Source organism: Symphalangus syndactylus, chromosome 4 (genome assembly GCF_028878055.3).
Source record: "Symphalangus syndactylus isolate Jambi chromosome 4, NHGRI_mSymSyn1-v2.1_pri, whole genome shotgun sequence".
In the NCBI taxonomy this organism is placed as follows: domain Eukaryota; kingdom Metazoa; phylum Chordata; class Mammalia; order Primates; family Hylobatidae; genus Symphalangus; species Symphalangus syndactylus.
Genome location: NC_072426.2, coordinates 131515545 through 131535869, shown reverse-complemented (window position 1 = coordinate 131535869; position 20325 = coordinate 131515545). Strand labels below are relative to the sequence as shown.

General features: G+C 36.6%; 1 protein-coding gene across 4 annotated transcripts in view; it reads left to right on the top strand.

Moving 5' to 3' along the window:
* The window catches only part of GASK1B (golgi associated kinase 1B), a 49079-nt gene extending 35742 nt beyond the window's left edge, over positions 1 to 13337 (top strand). For all 4 annotated transcript variants that reach the window (XM_055276243.2, XM_063638324.1, XM_063638325.1 and 1 more), the window contains exons 4-5: positions 6910 to 7136; positions 10309 to 13337. In XM_055276243.2, coding sequence (XP_055132218.1) covers positions 6910 to 7136; positions 10309 to 10516 — 435 coding nt within the window. In that variant the 3' untranslated portion in view covers positions 10517 to 13337. The remainder of the gene's footprint in view (positions 1 to 6909; positions 7137 to 10308) is intronic.
* Positions 13338 to 20325: the final 6988 nt, after the last annotated feature.

Sequence of the window (20325 nt, the reverse complement as noted above, 5' to 3'; positions counted from 1 at the left end):
GTATCTGTCTGTCTGAAGGGATGCTGATAATGATAACAATTCTCACTGTCTTTTTCCCTTTTTGAAATAATTAAAATAATTGTTGAAAATGGAACTTTTTTCTAAATGAGATATCCAATGAGGTAACTTGGATTGAAAGAAATCTTCCAGAAAACTGCTAATTATAGAAAAGCAGTTCCTTTGGTTATTTCTGTCAACCTGCCTAGTAAGTATTTATTGAATGCCTATTACATACATGGCATTATGGCAGACCCTCTGTGAGATATGAGAATTCATTATCCATGGTTAGTTAATTTAAACCCACATAAAGAAACTAACCAAAAGCATGTAACAAGCACAGGCCATTCCATTATTTGGAATTATTTGTGCACTTTATTCAGTGTATGCTACATTTAAAAAAAATCCATTATCTTGATAAGCCACCATCATTTTGTTTATTTGACTCTTCCCAATACAAAACAGTGCTTTGAAGGAGCATTGTAAATAGCCAAATACAAAGTGGGTGCCAACTTTCAGCAGGGTTCATTCAATAACAAACATTTATTGAGTACCTACTATGTGCTAGGCATTGGGTGAATTACTATGGTGAATGTTAAATTCCACCAATTACATGTCTTATTGCATATTTATACTTTCTCTCTCATATGCATTCTTCTTTCTAAAGATGCAGTTTTTAAATGCTAAAAACAAATCATTTGAAAAGAGATGATGAGGATCTTAAGATGCTGACTTACCAAACCAGAAACACACACACCTACATACACACTTGTGATTATACCCTCACTTAGACCCTTAAAGAGGTGGAAAACAGAGGTGGAAAAACAGAGTTTTATCTAATTTAACTAACAGATTTGAATGAGAATAACATTTGGATGATGGGGATTTCCTATGTTAGGAAGAACATCCTCATTTTGCCCTGTTTTTAACTGTCAAGTACATTCTGCCTGTGTTCCCTTTAGTTTTCATTCTTCTAATGTTTTCACCTGATGCCCTACCCCCTTGCCTTCAACCTTTCTTCCAGCTCTGCATGAGAAAATAAAAATGAAACTTGCAGACACATAAAACATTTTTAGCTTTTTTTTTTTTTTTTTAATAGGCACAGTGCGTTTTTTGGGAGGTGGGGGGATGGGGTCCTGCTATGTTGCCCAGGCTTGATTTGAACTCCTGGGCTCAAGCGATCCTCCTGCCTCAGCCTCTTGAGTAGCTGGGACTGTAGGTGCACATAACTGCACCTAGCTAACAATACTCTTCTTCGCCTTTCTCTCTGACTACCTGCCCTAATGTTCCCCTTACTCTCAGTAATGTGGTCTCCTACTGCGCTACTCAAAGTATGATCCAAGGACCCATGCCACTTCATACAGTTCATGATGAGATAATGCAAAGTTACAAGTAAGCATTTAGAAACTTTGATAATAATTTGATAGAATAATTTTGTCTGCTGAATCTAACAAGATGTTTATCTGATATTTTCCATTTCAAAAATTTTATTTCTTTAATGATTAATCATTTTTTTAACAAAACAATAGTCCACATAGAGAAGCACTGGCCAAATACACTCATTGTATCTCTAAAGATGCCTTTGGATTTCTTACTTCCATGCCGTTGCCTGGTTTTTAGCTAACACTTCCTGGCTCTTAAAATTTAACCGTAATGTCATCTCCTTCATGAGTTTTTCTCTGAAATCCTACTGAAGTTCTTTGTATTTCTGATGAAACCTTTATAACTAATATTTTAAATTCCATATCATTTAACATTCTACACAAATGCACCTCCTTTTTGCAGTATCATTTTGGAGACCACCCCTGAGAGATACAATCAGGATGGATAAGAGCATGGACATTAAAGCTGTAGATACCTGGACTGGAATCCTGAGTTCTGTCATTTAGGAGTTGAGGGGCCTTGGGGAGGTCAACCAGCCCTTTTTTGCCTCAGTTTCTTCATTTATCTAATGAGACTATTGGTATCACCTATGTCTTAAGGTTACTGTGAGGATTAAATGAAATAATACATGTGAAGCATTAAGTATACAGTTCCTGGCACATACTAAACACTCAATATAAAACCTATTAATATTTTTATTATTAATATTAGCAGCATTTTATATATATAAATAAAATAAAAATATAGTACTTTTTTTTTTTTTTTTGAGACGGAGTCTCACCCTGTCACCCACACTGGAGTGCAACGGGGCGATCTCGGCTTACTGCAACCTCCGCTTCCTGGATTCAAGTGATACTCCTGCCTCAGCCTCCTGAGTAGCTGGGATTACAGGTGCGTGCCACCACGCCCAGCTAATTTTTTTTGTATCTTTAGTAGAGACGGGGTTTCACCATGTTGGCCAGGCTGGTCTCAATCTCCTGACCTCGTGACCCGCCCACCTCAGCCTCCCAAAGTGCCGGGATTACAGGCATGAGACAGCATGCGCGGCCAAAATGTAGTACTTTTTATTGCCTTCATCCAAGCATTGCCTGAAATTAGTGATTTAATCATATTGTTTTGAGGAAAAAGAAGATATGAAGAAACTGACACAATTTCTTGATAGACCCATTTTTGAAGACATAGCTGGTGTGGTAGTGTGCATAGGGATGGAGTATCTTTAGGTTTCTTCAGATTTCTAATGGGTTTTGGGGAACTAGGACAGTGCTGCAGAGGCATCCTTGTGTAGGTGCTGCAGGCGTAAGTTGAATCACTCATGAGATGGTTTTTTCCTACAGGCAAAACTAACACTATCAAAGGAAAATGGAATTTAAAAAAAATTTTTGAAGAAGGAAATATATCTAAAAATATCCCACCACCACCACCAAAAAATTTGGCTGGAACACCTGGGTTTTTCTGAGTATAATTTTAGTTAGGTAAACATTGAAAAGATGTATTTTCCTAAGAAAGGAAAGACTCATTTTATGGAAACTGGTGATTGGCAGCATTTTAAGATGCAGAAGATTAGTTTTGGAAAAGATATTCCTGTTTTAAAGAATAAGATGTGAATTTGAACAAGCAGCAATAATGAGGACTAACACTCACTATTGCTTAGCTGACAAAATGTATCTCCAAATAGCCTTCTTTGTAGGATAATTACCTACACAGACACGTAGATGTGCACTACAGTGTTTAATTATGCAGTAGTTAAGTGATTGTTTTAATGTATGCACTAAACAAATATATTAAAACCATATTATAGATTCATAGCTATGTAGGATATGCTTTATTAGGCTTTAAAAAATAGATAAGCTGTCTTAAAAGTAAGCATAAATATGCTCGATAGAAAACTAAATTAACTGCCTAACAAAATGGCACTGAATTTAAGGGAGTACATTATGTTTTTGTGGTCAAGTTATTTTTGGTATATTGAACGTGAATTCAAAAGGAACCCTGTAAACAAAATTCTGAGAAGAGCTAGAGAACATGAATTAAGAGGTACATAAGCCCTTGCTAGACAAGGGCAATAATACAAAGACATAATTTACTATAGTTGGAGGATAAGGAAAACAAAGTAAAACCTAGATTATTTGCGACCTTACAGCTCATTTTACATCTGTAGGTGTACACACAGTGTTTGCGCACACACACACACACACACGCGCGCGCGCATCAAGTACATATATAGATCTGAAAAAAATGAGTGGCAACATTTTCTGTAAGAGAAGTCGGGCCAAACACACACACCTGTTTTCAGCAATAATGTCTCTTAGATCTGAATGGCACAACAGTCTGTCAGGGAGGTGGTGAAATCATCACAGACTGTTGAGTGATTCAAAATTAGATCAGACGAAGTACTTTAAAAGTACACTGTAGCAAACAATCTAATGTTGGTAAGGCAATAAAAAGATGATCTAAATCAATCTTTTCAAACTTTAACTTTAATGCTTTTGTGTAGTTTAAAAATAGAAGAATATAATGTTTACAGAAGTACTGAAAGGGCCTTATCTCTAAAGAGCTTATTATTTAACATAAATATATGATATTCATGGTTTTGTTATAGAAACAGTACAAATGTAGTTATGTATCTTAGTCCTTTCCCCACTACTATGAAATCCACAATGATGGAAGAACTTAGGGTTTGAAGAAGCATTTAAGAAATGTTTGGTAGCGTTTTCTTTATGGGTTATATTCAAAACACATATGTCCAATGTAATAGACTTTGATATTGTAGTCAAAATTAAATAAGATTTAAGTTTTTTTATTTTTAATGTTAATGTAACTAGATAAAACAATGATGATGATAAAATGGTATACAGATTCTTTGAGAATCATTAGTTAATGTGTATTTTAAAAAAGGGTGATCAGGGAAGCAGCTTATAGAAAAGTTAGTTTTCATGTTCTTTCTGACCTGAACTTAAATAATTGGCAATCAGATGCAGTCTTTTTTATATCATTTGATTTCTCTTATATTCAGTCGGTGAAGGTACTGCATAAAATGACTGAAATTGAGAAGGGCTCAATAAAGTTTTCTAAAAGTTTCTAATTTGTGCTTTTTAAATTTAATGTGCTATTCTAACCTACAGTGATTTGTTTGGGGCACTCTTGCTCACCTTTGGGAAACCTTCTTATTCTCATGTCAATCAAATGTACATTAACAAGCAGTGGTAACTTACTGTTCCCTGGAGTCAGCCTGTGTGACTTTTTGGATAAACTATGGGTTAGACTTACGGTCCCATGGATCAGTGACTTGGAACCAATCTTGACAGAACCCTCCTTTTCTGTGACTGTTTCTAGGCCAGCAGTGCACCCTTTGACTGGTGCAAATGCTTGGTCGCTCGCTTGCCACTCATGTGACCAGCTTTACATAAACTTCATAGAAAATTGGCTTATGCTAACTTCTCTTACAATCCTTGATCTCAAGCATGCTATTTGATACAAAGTCCATTTACATACAGAAAACAGAGAAGAAAGTCCTTTGTCCAGTTCTTGAAGCTTGCTCTGGTAGCAAAGGAAAACTAAATAACCATTTCAATTTCCACTGGAAGTGGTAATGGTGGAGAGGTGCTGACCATGGGCAGCATTTGCCTTGGTGCCTAGCTCACTGATAGGATGTAGAAGATGTTCAATAAGTGTTTGTTGGATAAATGAATAAATGGTCATTCCAAAGTAGGCTAAATTTTGGCACTGCTTTTCTGCACCCCTTTCTAAGCAGCTGGTCTCCTAGACAGCTCCATGGGAGCTGCAGAAGCACAGGAGGACGAGAAAAAGATGGGAATTTAATACCAAAAGAATAAAAGTGGCAGTGTCTGTCTAGCCATCTTTTGACTAGTTAGCCTAAAACCATTCAATATGATGTACTGGGGAAAAAAATCGTGGAATTTTGGAGACAAACAAATCTATGTCTAAATCCTAACTTTGCTACTTACTTACTAATATTCTACCCAGGGCAGGTTACTTAATGTCTCTAAGGCTGAATTTTTCTACATTTAAAATGGATAGGGCCGGGCGTGGTGGCTCACGCCTGTAATCCCAGCACTTTGGGAGGCCGAGGCAGGTGGATCACGAGGTCAGGAGATTGAGACCATCCTGGCTAACACGGTGAAACCCCGTCTCTATTAAAAAAATACAAAAAATTAGCCGGGCGAGGTGGCGGGCGCCTGTAGTCCCAGCTACGTGGGAGGCTGAGGCAGGAGAATGGCTTGAACCCTGGGGGGCGGAGCCTGCAGTGAGCCGAGATTGCGCCACTGCACTCCAGCCTGGGTGAAAGAGCGAGACTCCTTCTCAAAAAAAAAAAAAAAAAAAGGATAAATTACTCTTTGTCTTAGAAGCTTGTTTTGAGATAAATAACTTTGGATGGTATGTAGGTGTGTTTCAACAAGAGTAACAGTAGTTTTCATTTTTTGAGTGTCTTATAGATGCTTGGGACAGGGACGGAGGGTGTACACATATTTTCATCAATCTTTCTACCAGGTGTTCAAGGTAAAGAGTATCATTCCTGTTACTCAGGCATTTAAATTGAGAGTCAGTGATGAAAAGGAATCTACACAAGGTTGCAGAGCTCAGAAGTGTGAAAACAGAGATTTGACTTAAATTTATCTAATTTCTTTGCCCAGGCTTTATTTTACCTGATTCATAAATATTATTTCTTTCCTTGCCCAAAGGAAATGGAATTAAACAGTTCTTCTTTTTCTAATTAATCTAGTTACCCTTTTCTATAGGGTGGTATCCTTAACTCCTATAATAAACTTCAGTAGGCCCATTTTGTTCACTTGTTTAGAATCTAATCTAGCTGTGGCCTCCATTTTGATAGTGCTTTTAGGTTTTATGATTGGGTCTCACATCTTTTCAACAGATTTCTTCTATGTAATTTCTTTTTTTTATTGTACTTTAAGTTTTAGGGTACATGTGCACAATGTGCAGGTTTGTTACATATGTATCCATGTGCCATGTTGGTGTGCTGCACCCATTAACTTGTCATTTAGCATTAAGTGTATCTCTTCTATGTAATTTCAAGTTAGATTACTGTAATACTGAAGTCCAGATAGGGTAGGGGATGCAATAAACTTTTTGTGGCAGTGAAGTAACTCCAATTTCCCATAAGCCACCTGAGGGAGAAAACAAGACAGAGCCTTCCAGACACATAGAAGTACAATGGTGTTTCTTCTGTCGTGCATGGAGTCAGAGGTTCTGCTGGCCGTGTGTCTGTATGTGATGTCAGTGGGAACTTTGAATATTTAGGGTGGAGATGCCTAACTTGGATAATCTGACTTTGGATCTATTAGCAGAAGCTGGAAATGCTTATAACTGTGACTGAGTCAGAAGGATATGAACCTTGGACTTGTTCTGACAGTTGCCTTTAATTAAATGAGCCTGGCCCTCTTAGATTCTGGCAAGTCAGCTATTCAGAAAGCACTGGTCTCTGAAAATCTTGTAACTTTCCCAAGTTTTGTTTTCACTCAGCATCTTGGATTTTGTGTTTTCCATTTACAGATTTATAATCGCTTAGATACAAATTGCTGTGGATTCAGACCTCGCAAGGAAGATGCCTGTGTACAGAATGGATTGAGGCCAAAATGTGATGACCAAGGTTCTGTGGCTCTAGCACACATTATCCAGCGAAAGCATGACCCAAGGCATTTGGTTTTTATAGACAACAAGGGTTTCTTTGACAGGAGTGAAGATAACTTAAACTTCAAATTGTTAGAAGGCATCAAAGAGTAAGTTTTATAGTAACATCTGCAGGACATCACATTTATGTTAGATAAGTAGCAAGGTTCTGAGAAAACTAACATCTTACGTCTGATCATTTTAACCCTTGAAAATAATTGTGAATGTGGAATCTGGGAATGGAGACCCAAGAAGGGAAACAAACCCAAGAAGAACAGAACCAGAGTGCAGCCATGGCGCCTCTATCAACAACCAATACCGCCTGCAAAGTGCATGCTACATTTCACATTCATGATGTTGCTTGGTTCTCATTGTGAAAATCCATGTGGGTTTTGTTGGAAGAATGCAGGGACCTCTGGCATAGGATTTGGCAGAGCAGGGATAAGCAGGTGGCAGAGGCTCCATTATTAGGCATAAGATAGGACATGGGAAGAACTAATAGACGTGCAAATATTGACATGGCAGAATGTCCAAATTCATAATGAACTCAAGTGACTTTTATGAATGCAGTGGAAAATGACAGCCAATCTGGTAAGTAAGGCATAGTCTCAAAGGAAAGCTGGCTGTTGAATTCAGCAGGAGGATTTTTCAGCATTTTGAAATCCTTTGAGGAGACATAGATTAAGGGGAAAAGTATCTAACACCTGAAAGAGAGGGCTTATGGAGGCTAGTTAGGGAAGAATTATTTATTTACATAGGGTTGACCAAGAATTCAGGGAAGACCTCAAAGATCTGGGGACATCCGTCAAGACTCAGAAAGAATGCAGAGTGGAGAGGGAACCAAAGAAGGAGTTCTGCAATGCAGAAGTTAAAACACAGTGGTTGCTCATGGCACACTTGATCATACATCTATAGGAAATAAAAGAAATTAAGACATTTAGTAATGGCAAGAACCCAGCTATAAAGCATGAGCTGTTCAACCCCAGCAGTGGAAATTGTGGCTGGATTTCAAGCTGCACCGCATAGTGGGCAGAGCCACTCTCCATACTTCCCATCTTAGTCAGAAATCAGATTGACTAAGAGACTGCGGTAGGTTGGAGACCTAAAAATAGAGGGTTCATTGGTAAAATAGGTAACCAGCTACGTGAAGCTAGGTGACTGCTGGAAAGCATGAGCAAGCCTAAAATTGAGGTTAGAACCCAAGTCTTCCAAATCCAAGTCCAGTATTTTTTTTTTCTGTAATAACTGTGGTGTTATTTCTGTAGTAACTGTGGTGTGCTCTGTTACCATTACTCTTGTTAATAATATTCTGGAGCATATTTCAATCATTCTTCCTAAACACTATGACCTACATGGTGTGGATTTTGTGTACTTTAGCATTAAGAGCAATACTGTTCCTGTGAGAGTTTTATGAGACACGATTTTATAAGTTTTTGCCGGGTCCTGCCCTGTTGACACTTGTTTCTCACATCTCTTTGTGGATTGAAGGCAGGATATGTGGCAGGTCCTCTCTTTTAAGCTAAGGAAATTTTATGTATGGGAAAATTTACTTTCCTAAGACATCACTTACTAAGGTGATATTACAGGGTCTTCTTGAATCCCTAAATTCCCTCTTAGAATTAGCAGTGCCTGAAGAATACAGTCCATCCATTTCATATATTCATGTAAATGTGAATATCTTTATTTCTTCTTTCAAAGAAGATTTACGTTTAAATGCATTATGAGGAGTAATGGGTTTGAAGTTAAATCTTCTTTGAAAATATAATTCACACATTGAAAAGCAAAAATGAAGGCTTTTCTAATCCCCGATTTATGCATTGAATATTCCTACTATTATATCAATGTAGTGCAGAGACAGGTAATATTTTTGCTTTCCTTTATGAAAAGGATTAGCCACTAAGGAGATCCAATGGTTTTAACGATTTCCTCTCATACATTCTGCTACAGTTAAATTAGTTGAAGGGCTATAGAATTGACAATTCATGGATTATTAATACTTCATAAAGCAAAAATGCTACTTAATACTAGATCCCCTACAGGTTAGGCCCTAAACTATATAGTAATGTCTTCAGGGAACTCAGAGCATCTTATAAACATTCTTTCATTCCACACTTCCTCACAAGCATTAAGCATGTCCAGCGCTGTGGCCTTTGTTCTTTCTGCAGCATCAGAACTGCTAGAGCACCTGATCCTTGGCTTTCGGGCACCCTCTGTGCCATCTCCATTGTGCTACATTGAAATTTGGAAGAGGTGCTTAGAAGGCCTGAAATTTCTGGCAAAGTGTACTCTTTAAGCAAGTATATATGTTCTTACTATAGTTTTTGAGGTATAACTGAGTTTATTAGAAATGTACTCTTAAAACAATATTTTTACTGTGTTTTTATCAGCATTTTAATGAAAGCTGAGAAATGTCAAATTTGGGATTTAGCAAAATATTACTTATGTTTTTGATCTAGAAATTTTGCCAAGTCCTTCAGATAATGTATATACTGGACTTCTGGCTTTCTACTTTCTAAACGAAGAAAAGCAAGCACAGTGCATTCTTTTAAGGTAATTCAGCAAAGACCCCTCTAAATTGGTCTTAGGTTTTCCAGAGAGACTTTCATTATGGAACTAAAACTTTTCTCTGAAACTTGAGTTTTGCTAAATTTATTTGAAAACATCTTAATACTCCAGTTAAATAAAATGATCCTAAATCCTCAGAGTTCCAGAAGTATGACTCAAAGACAATTCTTTCTTTAATTTGATGTTTTTGAATGAATCTTATCTCATTTTAGTACACACATTTTTTATTATTTCACATAAATTCAGTTGTGTAACTTCTATTCAGGCAGAATACTTTATTGAAGTTGTCATTATCAATTTGTCTCTCATATTTTCTTGCGTAAAATCCCACCTTGACACATCTGAGGATACTCTTCTACTTGACAGATTAAAGGGGTTTCCGCAGGTGAAATGAGCCTAAGACTAAGAAAAGTATTTCTGCCAGTCTAATAGAATCCTTTCCAATTCCATGCCTTTGTTTGACTGTACAGAATGAACTTAAGTAAGACGTCTGTCATGTTCTGAATGGTGTAGAATATTCAGTTCACTGGAAACACTTTCTTCTAGTATATTATTATTAAGAGAAGTGTCCCCTTGGCAGTGACAAAAATGTTTTGGTTCTCAAAGATACCATTTGTTAGTGTGATTTATGTGAGATTAATGAAAGGCAGGACAGTTGGGTAAGGAGTACTATTCCCAAGCAATTACTAAGATTGAAATATCATTTTATCTTTTCAGGTTTCCTGCTTCTGCAGTTTCTGTTTTGAAGAGCCAGCACTTACGGCAGAAACTTCTTCAGTCTCTGTTTCTTGATAAAGTGTATTGGGAAAGTCAAGGAGGTAGACAAGGAATTGAAAAGCTTATCGACGTAATAGAACACAGAGCCAAAATTCTTATCACCTATATCAATGCACACGGGGTCAAAGTATTACCTATGAATGAATGACAAAAGAATCTCTGGCTAGGGTGTTAGATATATTTATGCATTTTTGGTTTTGTTTTTAAATCAAGCACATCAACCTCAAGCCCGTTTAGCAATGAGGCACTGTAGATGAATACATAAAATAAACGACTTTAACCAAGTAGCTGTAATGGGACTGAGCACTGTATGCGTACTTAAAAAAGTTTTGAAAAACAAACTAGAGAAATATTTGTTTATATTTTTCTCTAACATCATGCTATGTGTGAGTCTGAACATCTGACAACAGAAGTTTCAGTTATTATTCTAGCTAAGTTTTGAAAACATTTGTCATGTTGTTTAATAGAAAAGTGCAAACCAGAGGTACTGACTCCATTAATAAACCATATTTTGTTCCATTTTGACTGTTCTGACCAAATACTAATGGGAATGATTCTTGACGTTTTTCTGTTGCTGATTGTTAACATAGAGCAGTCTCTACACTACCCCGAGGCAACTCTACATTGGAACAGAGACCCACAGCCTGCAAGAGCATCAGAGCTGACCATACATTTAAACAGAAATGCTGGTTTATTTGCAAAATCACCAGTGTATTTTCTATTGTGTCTGTAAATAATCAGCGATTTAAGTACAAGAATCATATTTTCCATTCCTTTTTAGAAATTTATTTTGTTACCCCTATGGAAATCATTCACATCTGACAATTTATATGTTAAAGAGTTTTACTCTCTCTATTTTGGTCCAATTTGTATCTAGTGGCTGAGAAATTAAATAATTCTAAAGTATGAAGTTACCTATCTGAAAATGTACTTAAAGAGTATCATTTTAAAATGGATGTCTCTTAAAAATTTTGTTACTTTTACAAACAATGTAATATAATTTATGTATATTTTATTAATAATAGTAAATTCCTTAAAATTTGTTCTATGTAGTTATATTTAATTTGATTTAATGGTTACTGCCCAGATATTGAGAATTGGTCCAAATATTGAGTATTTTTCAATATATTATCTGGCTTATTTCAACATGAGTAATATGAACAAAATAAGTTAAAACCTGCCTCTGATCAATTTTCCTCATGACTAGAACTAAAACAGTAAATTTGGACAATATCAAGCCTCAAATAATCATCTCCAAACTCCTTCTAACACTTTTTAAATCAGATTGGAAGACATGGACAAATCAGGTTCATGTGTTGCATCTTTATGTCCTTTGCAAATATCCAAGATCATCACATATGGTAGATATTCACATAGAGTTTCAAATTCAGAATAGATTACCATTACCCTCCTGCCCTTACACATCCTACTCCTTATTTAAAAGTTCAATTTGTGACTTTTTCATTTCCTGAAAGTTTAAAAATACAATTTGAGAATGTTTATAATACATTCTCTCCTGTCTTTTCACAGTTACGTCTGTTATTGCTAAATACACCACATTTTCTTTGTTCTGGTCAAGGGTAACTCAGTATCTGTGTGAAAGGGAACTACTAACAACATTACAATAGAGGCTAGATTTGAAAAAAATCTATAGATCTAATTGATACAATTGTAGAACAAAATGTCAAAATAATGTTTTAAGTATAAGAGAAGATGGACCAACGAGAGAGAGATCATTTGAAAATCTAATTGTAGCTTTTCTAGGCTCACATTCATGTACTACTTTTAGCACCTTTATGGGCTGTGCTTACCCCCTGGACAGTTGAGCTTTGGATTATCTTCCTCTTCAATTTTCCCTCTATTGACCTGAGTGCCTCCCTCTGCTTCTACAGATTTATAGTACTCCTTGGCTCTTTTGAGTCTCCACTTTTACTCACTGTCTCTGGGATTTTTAAGATCCTTTTCTTCTCTTATAAATCATCCTCTTAATGAAAATTAGCCTAACGAAAGTTTAGAGACTGGAATTCTACTTTGAGCCACTGACTTGAAATAACTCTTTTGGCAAGTTGCCTGACATCTTGTCTTACCAAGGTGGCGTATTTGCACTTTTACTGCTTAAAACTTTTTTTTTTTTTTTTTTTACCACCTTGATCCAAATTTATCATATTGATGGTAGGACTAACAGGCTTTTTAGAAGCTGGCTTAAACTTTGAGTCTCAAGCTACAGTGCTGTTGGGCAGCCTGGTCTTCCCACATGAGAGTTTAACTTTGTTTATTTGCCTCCAGTTATTCCAAAATGCTTACTAAATGAAAGGCCCAGCAACATGTTTATTTTAGTCACCTTTGCTTTTTAACAATTTTGTTTTGTAATCAGTGAGTAATTCGTGATGAATTATTTTTGACTAATGGATAGCTGAAGGCCAGGCTTTTAATTCTAATAGGTAATGTTCTCTTTTGTCTTATTGAAACAATGAGAACACTCTGTGCATTTTGAATGCACTCCGATTATGCTGTGGTTTCATTCACATAAGCACAATATGTGTTTTATTTATAACTTCATAACAAATTTATAATACAATAATTTACCTTAGCAGACATGCAAAAGCTTATTCTTGTGTGACTTACTTTCTTTAAGCTAATAATATAAACATAAATATGTATCTTAAAAATCTATAATAAAACATCAGAAATTAAGGATATGTGCTTTTTATTTTGCAGATGAGTTCATTTGCTTTTGTAGATGTGTTTTCAAAGCTAGGTACAGAGGAATGTTTGCTATCTTTAGTGGTGAAAAAAGAAAGAGAGTCAAGAATTTTGTTGGATTGTGTTTGTGTGTGCATATATTTGATATCATCATTATATTTGTAATCTTTGGACTTGTAATCATAGTCTGCTTATTCTACTGTGCCATTAAATATACTTTACCTTATACATAACGAATAAAATACCTAGATATAGATTTATTTACACACTGTCTTATGAAATTCTTTTTTTTTTCTTTTTCTTTTTATTTCTTTTTTCTTTTTTTATTATTATACTTTAGGTTTTAGGGTACATGTGCACAATGTGCAGGTTTGTTACATATGTATCCATGTGCCATGTTGTTTTGCTGCACCCATTAACTCGTCATTTAGCATTAGGTATATCTACTAATGCTGTCCCTCCCCCCTCCCCCCACCCCACAACAGTCCCCAGAGTGTGATGTTCCCCTTCCTGTGTCCATGAGTTCTCATTGTTCAATTCCCACCTATGAGTGAGAACATGCAGTGTTTGGTTTTTTGTCCTTGCGATAGTTTACTGAGAATGATGTTTTCCAGTTTCATCCATGTCCCTACAAAGGACATGAACTCATCATTTTTTATGGCTGCATAGTATTCCATGGTGTATATGTGCCACATTTTCTTAATCCAGTCTATCGTTGTTGGACATTTGGGTTGGTTCCAACTCTTTGCTATCGTGAATAGTGCCGCAATAAACATACGTGTGCATGTGTCTTTATAGCAGCATGATTTATAGTCCTTTGGGTATATACCCAGTAATGGGATGGCTGGGTCAAATGGTATTTCTAGTTCTAGATCCCTGAGGAATCGCCACACTGACTTCCACAATGGCTGAACTAGTTTACAGTCCCACCAACAGTGTAAAAGTGTTCCTATTTCTCCACATCCTCTCCAGCACCTGTTGTTTCCTGACTTTTTAATGATGGCCATTCTAACTGGTGTGAGATGGTATCTCACTGTGGTTTTGATTTGCATTTCTCTGATGGCGAGTGATGATGAGCATTTTTTCATGTGTTTTTTGGCTGCATAAATGTCTTCTTTTGAGAAGTGTCTGTTCATGTCCTTCGCCCACTTTTTTGATGGGGTTGTTTGTTTTTTTCTTGTAAATTTGTTTGAGTTCATTGTAGATTCTGAATATTAGCCCTTTGTCAGATGAGTAGGTTGCAAAAATTTTCTCCCATTCTGTAGGTTGCCTGTTCACTCTGATGGTAGTTTCTTTTGCTGTGCAGAAGCTCTTTAGTTTAATTAGATCCCATTTGTCAATTTTGGCTTTTGTTGCCATTGCTTTTGGTGTTTTAGACATGAAGTCCTTGCCCACGCCTATGTCCTGAATGGTATTGCCTAGTCTTTCTTGTAGGATTTTAATGGTTTTAGGTCTAACATTTAAGTCTTTAATCCATCTTGAATTAATTTTTGTATAAGGTATAAGGAAGGGATCCGGTTTCAGCTTTCTACATATGGCTAGCCAGTTTTCCCAGCACCATTTATTTAATAGGGAATCCTTTCCCCATTTCTTGTTTTTGTCAGGTTTGTCAAAGATCAGATAGTTGTAGATATGTGGCATCATTTCTGAGGGCTCTGTTCTGTTCCATTGATCTATGTCTCTGTTGTGGTACCAGTACCATGCTGTTTTGGTTACTGTAGCCTTGTAGTATAGTTTGAAGTCAGGTAGTGTGATGCCTCCAGCTTTGTTCTTTTGGCTTAGGATTGACTTGGCGATGCGGGCTCTTTTTTGGTTCCATATGAACTTTAAAGTATTTTTTTCCAATTCTGTGAAGAAAGTCATTGGTAGCTTGATGGGGATGGCATTGAATCAATAAATTACGTTGGGCAGTATGGCCATTTTCACGATATTGATTCTTCCAACCCATGAGCATGGAATGTTCTTCCATTTGTTTGTATCCTCTTTTATTTCACTGAGCAGTGGTTTGTAGTTCTCCTCGAAGAGGTCTTTCACATCCCTTGTAAGTTGGATTCCTAGGTATTTTATTCTCTTTGAAGCAATTGTGAATGGGAGTTCACTCATGATTTGGCTCTCTGTTTGTCTGTGATTGGTGTACAAGAATGCTTGTGATTTTTGTACATTGATTTTGTATCCTGAGACTTTGCTGAAGTTGCTAATCAGCTTAAGGAGATTTTGGGCTCAGACGATGGGGTTTTCTAGATATACAATCATGTCATCTGCAAACAGGGACAATTTGACTTCCTCTTTTCCTAATTGAATACCCTTTATTTCCTTCTCCTGCCTGATTGCTCTGGCCAGAACTTCCAGCACTATGTTGAATAGGAGTGGTGGGAGAGGGCATCCCTGTCTTGTGCCAGTTTTCAAAGGGAATGCTTCCAGTTTTTGCCCATTCAGTATGATATTGGCTGTGGGTTTGTCATAGATAGCTCTTATTATTTTGAGATAAGTCCCATCAATACCTAATTTATTGAGAGTTTTTAGCATGAAGTGTTGTTGAATTTTGTCAAAGGCCTTTTCTGCATCTATTGAGATAATCATGTGGTTTTTGTCTTTGGTTCTGTTATGTTTATGTCAGCACAGAACAAGCACACATTTAGGGCATTCATCTGAAAATTATATGGAAATTGAACATGGGTCAAATAAGGATGATAAAGATGTTTTTTAAAAAATTAAGTATCATAAACAATAATCAAGAACTTTCATTTGTGAAAGATAACTAGAATTGACTTGTCAGATAAAGATGATAAAAATTGACACTTGGGACTACTAGAGGGGGACAAGTGTTGAAAAACTAACTCTTGGGTATTATGCTCAGCACCTAGGTGATGGGCACATTCATATCGCAAACCTCAGCATCATGCAGTATGCCCAGGTAACAGCCCTGCACATTTACCCCCTGAATCTAAAATAAATGTTGAAAAAGAAGAAGAAAAAGAAAGAATTGACTTGTCAGAAAAATTATTTGAAACATGGAAATAGCCAGAAGAGAGTTTTGTGTGTTTTTTTCAGTGCAATGCTGGGCTTAATTTTCTGCTACTTGGGCTACTTAACAATGCAGGAGGGCAGAGACTTGTAGACTTTTGTTCCATAGAGATGCAAATAATTTCCTTCTGGTGGAAGAGATAACCTTAATGATTACAATTTATTACTCTGTTGGGCATTAACCAGTTTTAAATCTAGTCCAACAATCTTATGCTAATATTGCCTGTAATTATTTAGCTTTTGAAATACTCTTTTAAATGGTTTTTACCATCTCACCGGTTCCATCATTAATTGATTTTTTGAATAAAATCTTTATATTCATTTAACATGTTCATACAAATCAGTTTTTTATCTTTTGAAAATTTTGCTTTAATAAACATTTGACCACAGAGCCATATAATTTTATTTGCTTGAGAGTCATGATTTTACATTTTGGAAAATTTTACTTTAATAAACTTTCAAAATACAACTTACACAATTTTTCTTTCTTTTTTTTTTTTTTTTGAGACAAAGTCTTGCTCTGTCTCCCAGCCTGGAGTGCAGTGGCAAGATCTCAGCTCATTGCAACCTCTGCCTTCTGGGTTCAAGGGATTTTCCTGCCTCAGCCTCCTGAGTAGCTGGGATTATAGGCACCTGCCACCATACCCTGCTAGTTTTTGTATTTTTAGCAGAGATGGGGTTTCACCATGTTGGCCAGGCTGGTCTGGTACTCCTGACCTCAAGTGATCTGCCTGCCTTGGCCTCCCAAAGTGCTGGAATTACAGGCGTGAGCCACAGCACTTGGCTGACTTACACAATTTTATAATAAAATGTGACCATGAAGTCAGCATCTTGTCCAACAACTTCATCCTCCTGATGGAGAAACTAAGGCTTAGTGAGGCAAAGTGACTTGCCCCAGTCTATACAAACTGTTGACCTAGAATCTTCAATGTTAAAACTGACTTAGAAAGTTAGAAAGCCAAGATTTTCTCAGATTTATTATCTACCAAGATAAAATAAGAAATCCCAACTTTATAAACCTTGAAGGTTTTACATAGGCATATTCATATGTAGTAATAATTTTAGGGCACTGTTTTATGAACATTTGGAGAGCAGAATAAACAAGAAAGCTACTTATATTATGAAACTTTTGATGATTACATTGCACAGTTGATCGAGAATTTACTATGTTATGCTCTGTTAAACAATGCAGATACATGAATTAATAAGTAAATTTTTAACATGTTAATCATCAATCAAGACCTGTAATTGGACTTTAAGTTACATCTTTATTAGCAAAAACGTAGGAAAACAATTCTTTTGAGAAGTGTCCAGAAATGAACTCTTATTAGACTAGAGAGGGGATTTGGTACTCACAGTAAGAGTTTGCCTATCTGTAGTTTATTGTCAATGATTGCTGCTTGAAATGATAGTTCAGAGTCACGTTGTGGCTAAATGGTCTAATCACCTCAATATGTTCTGCAGACATCATCATGTTCCAGTGTCGTGTTACAATAATAGATTAATACTGTTTTGCAACCTAATGAATATACTGATTTATCAGAAATGCATTAATTTGTGTTCTGTGTTGTACCAGTGGTATTTAGCCTTTTATGAGATCTGGATCTCTTTGAGAAGCTGATTAAAAGTTCAGCTGTCTATACAGTTCTGTACATAGTTTCATGGGGCTCTCAGATCTGCAGATACCCATTTATGGAGCTCTTCCTTCCCAGGTCTATGGTCTCCCAGGTTAAGAAAGCTTGCTTTCCAGTGTATTTAAGAAGATGGGAAATTATATTATTTGCATTCAGAAGATCTTCACCTAATATATTTTAACAGCTTTGTTTTTATGCAAAGGTGAAAACTTAGGTTTTGGTAAAGAATATTTAATGAGATACTTTATTTACCAATGAAAGTTGAGAGACTATTTACTTTACCAATTCTTAAACATTTTCAGCCCATACCATCAATTCCAAATTCACTACCATTTACTTAATCAACTATAGAAACAAACCTTCGAGTTTATTTTCACTTCAACCTTTAATTTATTAAAAATTACCAGTTACCTGTTTTATTTGCTGTGAAATACAAAAGATCTCAGATAGTCACTTTTAAAATTGTGTTTTGCACAGGAACAAAAAACCAAACACCGCATGTTCTCACTCAAAAGTGGGAGTTGAACAATGAGAACACATGGATACAGGGAGGGGAACGTCACACACCGGGGTCTGTTAGGGGGTGGGGAGCTAGGGGAGGGATAGCATTAGGAGAAATACCTAATGTAGATGACGGGTTGATGGGTGCAGCAAACCACCACGGCACGTGTATACCTATGTGCAAACCTGCATGTTCTGCACATGTATCCCAGAAGTTAAAGTATAATAAAAAGTTGTGTCTTGGAGTATGGGAGAAATATAGTCAATGTTGAATGATTTACTGCCAGTGGTTTTCTGGGCATCACCATAATGCTCCTGCTTTTTATTAAACAATTTCCTAAACGAATGAATTTTTCCTAAAGGAATTATTTCCTTGACATTTATGCAAAGAACTGTAACCATTTCTTACTGTCCTCCTTGGCCTGTTAGAGGAGTTTGAAGTGTCTATGCTTATGTCACCTTTTGCCCCACTTCCAATTTACACATAGCTGTCTTATGTCAAAATACGGCATCTTCACCAATTTTTAAGCTCTTTAGTCCTCTGGGATAGGGCTTTGCTGTAAGAAAGGTCTGACTAAGAAGGGTTGCTGGCAGACTGTTTTGCAACCTAAAAATGCACATGATAAGCCAATGAAGTCACAGGAATCCTTTCTTAAAATGGCATTGCATGTGGTTAAATTTGTTCAACTTTTTTTTCATCTTAGAAAGGCACCATTTTATCCTCATGACTCCAAAGTGTATTTAGTTTGTTGATAAAAATATGCAGTCATGTGTACATTAGGAAATCTCTATGTGTCTTCTTTTAAGAAAGTTATCTGTATTTTGTAAGAGTACTTGTCAAGATTTCTAAAGCTTTTGAGACAAAGAGCTAACAAATAGAAAAAAAAAAACTTCTCTTGTCAGTGGCTTTAATCACTGCTGCAGAATAGCCAGCTGTGCTATATTTCGAAAGGCAAACTGGGCTGCAGAGAGTGGGACAAGTCACTAAATAAGACTGAAACAGCTGTGATTCTGCAGGATGTGCCGACAGTTTCTTTAGCTTCAGGACACCAGACGTTATTTGGTTTATAAAGTACCCTATGTTATTGGCTCTGCTTCTGTTTAGAAGAACAAGATATCCTGTTCTGTACACTCATTTCAGGCTCTCAAGAGTATTAAAAAACCCCATCATTCTCAGCAAACTAACACAAGAAAAGAAAACCAAACACCGTATGTTCTCACTCATGAGTGGGAGTTGAACAACGAGAACACATGGACACAGGGAGGGGAGCATCACACACCAGGGCCTGTGGAGGGGTTGGGGGCTAGGGGAGGGATAGCAATAGGAGATATACCTAATGTAGATGACAGGTCGATGGGTGCAGCAAACCCATGGCACATGTATAACAAACCTGCACGTTCTGCACATGTATCCCAGAACTTAAAAGTATAATAAAAAGAAAAGAAAAGAGAAACAACTATGATCCAGATATTCCCTCTAACTTTCTGAGAATACAGTATGATTAAGCTTGCAAGATTCAGTTCTTTTGAAAGAGAATGAGCAAATAATTTGTAGCTCCTCCTAGGAGGGAGTCAATTTTCTTCTCTTTTAATCAGGTAACAAATGACAGTTAGGAATTTCCCAGGAGTTTTGGTGGCTATTATGGCAATGCTATTTGCTGTTCTTATTGTGTATTGCTGTTAGTATTCCTTTGTTGCTTGCAATACCAAAAGTTTTATCTCGGATAGAAAGAATATGTTATGTTTAGAGAGGACGGATGTGGCAGCATCCAGAGAAGAATATTCCTAATTAAGAACAAATTTCTAAATAAAACCTGACTTTAGCCTGGGTTTTCTTTTTTTTTTATTATACTTTAAGTTTTAGGGTACATGTGCACAACGTGCAGGTTAGTTACATATGTGTACATGCGCCACGTTGGTGTGCTGCACCCAGTAACTCATCATTTAACATTAGGTATATCTCCAAATGCTATCCCTCCCCCCTCCTCCCACCCCACAACAGGCTGCAGTGTGTGATGTTCCCCTTCCTGTGTCCATGTGTTCTCATTGTTCAATTCCCACCTATGAGTGAGAACATGCGGTATTTGGTTTATTG